Source organism: Pleuronectes platessa, chromosome 11 (assembly GCF_947347685.1).
Source record: "Pleuronectes platessa chromosome 11, fPlePla1.1, whole genome shotgun sequence".
In the NCBI taxonomy this organism is placed as follows: Eukaryota; Metazoa; Chordata; class Actinopteri; order Pleuronectiformes; family Pleuronectidae; genus Pleuronectes; species Pleuronectes platessa.
Genome location: NC_070636.1, coordinates 813,490 through 819,489, shown reverse-complemented (window position 1 = coordinate 819,489; position 6,000 = coordinate 813,490). Strand labels below are relative to the sequence as shown.

Sequence of the window (6,000 nt, the reverse complement as noted above, 5' to 3'; positions counted from 1 at the left end):
TGTGTGTGTGTGTGTGTGTGTGTGTGTACCTGTTCAGGAAGGAGTTTCCGAACGCGTTGAGTTTCCTGAAGGGTTTCTTGGGGTCGACCACCAGAGCGTTTCCAGGCACCACTCCCTCGTTCTCTCCGTACATCACAGCGATGAAGCCGTCGGTGGTCGGCTCCGGACCGATCCTCATCCCCGGGAAGTCCTGCTCCAGCAGGTACCTGGGGGGGGGGGGGGGGGCACACACACAATAAAAGGTTAGTTGATCTCATGTCATTTATTCAGAAATGGTTTTTGTCAGTGTGACACAAACAGGCCGGTTTCCTCTGAGAGGGCCGGCTCCTCTGAAGCCACGTCTGAAATGCAGAATTGAATTCCTGTGCTTTCATGTGTCGACCTCGTCGACCTCTCACACGCTCGTCCTCGTTGAAGAAAAGTGAGAAAGGAAGGAAGAGAGGCAGAGTGTGTGTCCTCTGCTTCCTGCTGTCAAAGTCCTGACAGACCCACATGGACGTCCAAGAGAGAACAAGCTAAAGATGGAAAACTACCAGAGACAATGAACTGTTCAGTCATCAGCAGTCACCATGTTGTCACTGAGCTGCTGATCCAGGAGGATTTGATCATCCAGGCCGGGAGTTGACACCAGAAAACTCTGATCCTGGATCAGTTCTCCTGCAGCAGCACTCTGGTCTGAAACACCTTCTCATGCTCACAGGTCAATTACCTTCTGACGCAGTAAAGAGAGGAGGAGCTCACACTGTAACTCCACCTCCATCAACCTTCAGGGAAAGGAGCAGGAGACTTGTTCTCCAACATGTCAGTCGCTCAAACTCGTCATCGTCCACATGCAGAAGAAACTTCAACACCAACATGGTTTAATCAGCAGCACAAAGTGGGATGTGACCAAGTTACCGGAGTTCTAACGAATCAAAGACAAATGTTCTGCCAGCAAGGTGATAACGTCCCTGTGGACCAGTAGCATTTATATTTACATCTTTCATTTAAAAACTGAGCAGATGTTAATCGACATCTTCACCCCCGGTCCACCTGTCTCCTGAGTGGACCAATCAGAGAGCACGCAGCGGCCTCTCTGTGGAGCCGCTGATTGGACCACCTTCACCTCCGCTGCTTTCACTTCAGAGAAGAAGAAGCAGAAATTTGTCCAGTTTGCACTTTACTGGCAATCTGTTCCCATGATTCATAGCATTCCTCGGGGCAGGGTGGGGCCTCAGTAGTGGCCCACACACACTAACACACACGCTCACGCACACACACACACTAACACACACACACGCTCACACACCCACACACCAGAGGGGGATTACAGATGTACTGGCTTCACAGAAGGTCATACACGACCTTCATTTGACCTCAGTAATAAATAAACCCAGGCTCCAGCAGATTGTGTCTTCAGTCTGCAGGTCGCAGCTCGTCTCTGCTGGTGCAGCTCCCTGTCTGTCTGTAGTTCAGTCAGTGTGTCTGTAGCTCAGTCAGTGTGTCTGTAGTTCAGGCAGTGTGTTTGTAGCTCAGTCAGTGTGTCTGTAGCTCAGTCAGTGTGTCTGTAGCTCAGTCAGTGTGTCTGTCTGTAGTTCAGTCAGTGTGTCTGTAGTTCAGTCAGTGTGTCTGTAGCTCAGTCAGTGTGTCTGTAGTTCAGTCAGTGTGTCTGTAGCTCAGTCAGTGTGTCTGTTGTTCAGTCAGTGTGTCTTTAGCTCAGCCAGTCTGTCTGTAGTTCAGTCAGTGTGTCTGTTGTTCAGTCAGTGTGTCTGTAGTTCAGTCAGTGTGTCTGTAGTTCAGTCAGTGTGTCTGTAGTTCAGTCGGTGTGTCTGTAGTTCAGTCAGTGTGTCTGTAGTTCAGTCAGTGTGTCTGTGGAGCGTGAGCTGCACTGACAGCGCACTCTGTAACTGACGCTGGCTAAACCACAGACTCACAGGATTTAAGTCTGACTCACACCTTCTCGTGAAGCTTGTGTAATGGGAACTGACTTCACACCAGTTGCCATCAGTCAGAAATGAACTGGTTCATGTCGACCGAACCACTGCACCTGCAGCTGCTTCCCACTCATCACCTCCTGCAGTGAGGAGCCTTGGTCCTCTCCTCATCACCGGACCACTGGGATCATCTGTCAGGATCTGTTCAGGCTCCTGAGGTCTCATCCATCGAACGCAGACACACAGATATGTGTGTGTTTGGTCTTGTTGCTGTGTATTGTTCTTTGCCCCCCCCCCCAGAGTGGCTTTAACAGCGGGGGGGTGTAACTCGTGAGGACGTGCCAGCCTCCAGGCAGAAGACAGGACGTCAGCTGAGCTCATGAGAACCATGAGGAGCTTCTCAGTTCATCCTCGAGTCCAAGTTGTTATTTAACGAGATTCACTGGAGATGATCTTGAGTTTTCTCATTCACAACAATGAGGATGAACCGAAAAGCAAAAGTTGAATTTACTATCTCCAGAGACTTTTGTGATAAAAGTGACTTTGTGATGTGTTTGTTCATTAATTTGTAATAAACACTGAATTCACTGAGGCACAGAAAATAAACATGAGCTGGGCTGCTGTGAGTCCTCATGTCCTCATGTCCTCATGTCCTCACGTCCTCATGTCCTCACGGCTCGGGTTGGACATGTGTCCACGGTGGACGCCCGGAGAAGCCGTCGGCCATGTTGAATCTAAACATCTGTGCATCCAGCTGTGAGACCCACGGACAGGTTGAGTTCTGCTCATGTGTGTTTGTGTCTTTGTTTGTTGAGTCAACTCTCTCCTGTTATTTCAGCAACGAAACTAAACCTCTGACGTCTCCAGAGCGAGGTCAGTTACCCATGATCCCCGGCAGCTTCCACAGCGCCACTCAAGCATCTGTGCAAACTACATTACCCATGAGCCTCAGCTGATCCCGGAGCTGTGAACTCCACAAACATTATGACAACATGCAGACGAGTCACAGTAGATTTCCACAGCAGAGACCTGAGCCTGTGACGCTGGAGCCGGTTCAATGAGTCGAGGGAAACATCAGCCACACTCTGAACACTGTACAGATGAGAGACACTTTACTGAGGGGACAGGAGCTGCTGACCACTGACTCTCTGTCTGTTAACCTGGGCTGCTGACCACTGACTCTCTGTCTGTTAACCTGAGCTGCTGACCACTGACTCTCTGTCTGTTGTTTACATCGCTGCCACATTACAAGGAGAAGGGACGTCTCAGGGACCCAGAGAAATCAACTACTCACAGATTTCCTAAAAGCAGATTTGGTGGATTTAATGAGCCGGTTTCAGAAGAAGACTGGACTCATTAACACAGAGCTTTGACACTTTTGATTTTCTTATCCATAAGTGGAAGAGTCTTAATTATGCACATTAGATATCTGGTATAAAGTTTCCACTAGGTACAGTGTGGGTGGAGAGCACTGATCAAACAGCTGCTGGAGGTGAGATGAAAACTGTGTAACTAACAAACTATACACAGTGTAAAACTACTGATGATATGGAAATGAACTACAAGGATGTAAATACATATTTGAATTCTGACAATAATGATTTTGATTTAACTTGTTTGTGCTCGAGTTTAAAGATAATTTCAAGACCCTTGAGTTCAGTGATTCAAAAAAAGACTTGAGATATATTTGGAAAAGTCTCTAATGAGAATTAAATTTCCTTTTTCTTATTTTGGTTGATTTCTTCTGGTCTTATTATCTTTGACTTTCTGTTATTCATTTATTCAACAGGCTCATTTCATCTAAACCTTCAAAATAAAGTGTCATTTTATAGTTTATAACTTTCTATAGAATTATTAGAATTAAGTCTTATTAATCAAATCCTCCATCTTTTCCTGCTCAGGTGAACAGAGAGAACGAGGCAGGAACAGCATTTAAAATATAACTTTTCCTAAACTCAGATCTGTTTTGGTGGATTAAACATCAGCCGATTTCAACATCACACCCGACACGTCAGTTTGAAATGTGAGTGAAAGTTCTTCCGCTTCAGGAGCCTCGTCTGGAGGCGAGAGAGTGTTGAATGGTGCGGTTTGTAAATGAGGTCTGGTGTAAGAGCGGTTGACGCTGCTTCCTGGTTGACGCACGGTGGGGCTCGTACCTGATGAAGGTGGTCTTCCCGGTGGAGTACTGTCCCACCAGCAGCACCATGGGTTTGCTCTGGAAGTCCGCGGCCTCCAGGGCCGGGGAGTGGAAGTCATGGAAGAGGTAGGTCTCCTCCAGCGGCAGCAGCTTCCGCGTGTAGAGGCTCTGGAGCCCCTCGGTCACCGTCTGGTACATCTCTCCCTCCCGGCTGCGACCCTGCTCCTGCTTCACCCAGCTGAACATCCGCCCTGCTCCTGCTCCTCTGGTGCTCCTCTGGTGCTCCTCCGCTGATCCTGCTCCGCTGCTCCTCCGGCGGTTCCTCCGCTGCTCCTTGGGTGCTCCTCCGCTGAACCTCGGTGCCTCCTCCGGTTCTTTCTGCGGGACTCGACCTTCAGGCTGAGGAAAGTCCACGAGTGCGCGAGTAAGGAGCCGAGAAAACACTGACTCCTCTGTGCGCTGTGTGACCGTTGCTGGTGTGTGTACCTGAGGGCACCGCCCCTGTGACGCAGCACGGACACACACACATACACACACACACACACACACACACACACACACACACACACACACAAGCACACACACACACACACACACACACACGAACGTCTATCTCAGTGAGGAAACTAATTTGCATTATGTTAGAACCTAAACTCTATTCTAACTTTATTCTAACTTGAACCTAATATCTGAACTTAACCAGGACCAGGTCACAACTAACCCTAACCCTAACCTACCCACCTCTGACCTCTGACCTTAACCAGGACCAGGTCACGACTAACCCTAACACTAACCTACCCACCTCTGACCTCTGACCTTAACCAGGACCAGGTCACGACTAACCCTAACACTAACCTACCCAAATTAGATCATTTCCTGTGTGGAGCTGGAATCTAAACCTGTTTACACCAAACACATCATGTAACAGGTTTTAGTCTCATCTAGTTAATTATTAATTATGAACAAATCAACACATCAGACTTGGGCTGTGATCAGCACTGTGCGGGTCGAGAACCTGTGATATCGGGACCTGGTGCGGCTGCGTCTCTGTGTGGGGAAAGATGAACACGTCACTTCCTGCTTCACGCAGCACTGGACCACGCCCACTAATTATTATGACCCGTATTAATTCCCTGTGTTATTTCATACATGATTGTTTCTTTGCAATATCTTTGAAATTAATGTATATTATTATTTAATATTCTAAGTACTCATTAAATATCTTTTACACATGTAAAGTGATGTGATCCTGTTTCATGGTGAATCAGTAGGTGGCGCTGTGACCCTGAGTTAATATTGACAGATGGAGCTGTTCAGGCCTGGACTCTGATCATGTGACAGAAGTTTGGTGGAGTTATGACGACAAAGGATCAACTTTCTCCTCGATGTTTACACGTTTTGAGGAAGTGTCATGATTCTGACCGTGTGCTTATAACTTGATCTGACCAGCCAGCAGCCGTGCATCAAAGTATAAAACATGTCACTTTCGGTCTCCAGCAGGTGGCGCTGTGACAATGAGTCAATATTTTACCTATTGATCTGTTCAGGCCGCCATGTTGATCGTGTGAATGAGTTTCGAGAATGATTGGACAATGAACAGAGGAGTTAGTTTCAACCTCCGAGGAGTCGAGATGACGCTAACTGAATATGAAGTCGGTCTGATGAAAGCTGTGGGAGGAGTTAGTTAAAATACACGACATTGGAACAGAATTATAAATGGCCGACTTCCTGTTTCTTAAATCAAATTGGTGCCCGGACGTTTTGTCCTGTCCGGTCATGATACACGTGAGACCGACTTCGTGACGATGGGTTAAACGAGACGGAACATCTGCGTGGTAGGGGGCGCTGTTGAGCCATTTGGCCACGCCCATATCCAGAAGAGTAGATGGTGAAGCCTCGGGTCCGAATGAACTCTGAGCTCAGGATTTGTTTCCAGCACGTTGAGTTCAA

General features: G+C 47.8%; 1 protein-coding gene across 1 annotated transcript in view; it reads right to left on the bottom strand.

Moving 5' to 3' along the window:
* The window catches only part of ehd4 (EH-domain containing 4), a 17,365-nt gene extending 12,803 nt beyond the window's left edge, over positions 1–4,562 (bottom strand). The window contains exons 1-2 of the mRNA XM_053434249.1: positions 4,070–4,562; positions 30–206 (exon numbers count right to left, since the gene is read on the bottom strand). Of these exons, the coding sequence (XP_053290224.1) occupies positions 30–206; positions 4,070–4,296 (404 nt within the window). The 5' untranslated portion in view covers positions 4,297–4,562. The remainder of the gene's footprint in view (positions 1–29; positions 207–4,069) is intronic.
* Between the last annotated feature and the right edge of the window lie 1,438 nt (positions 4,563–6,000).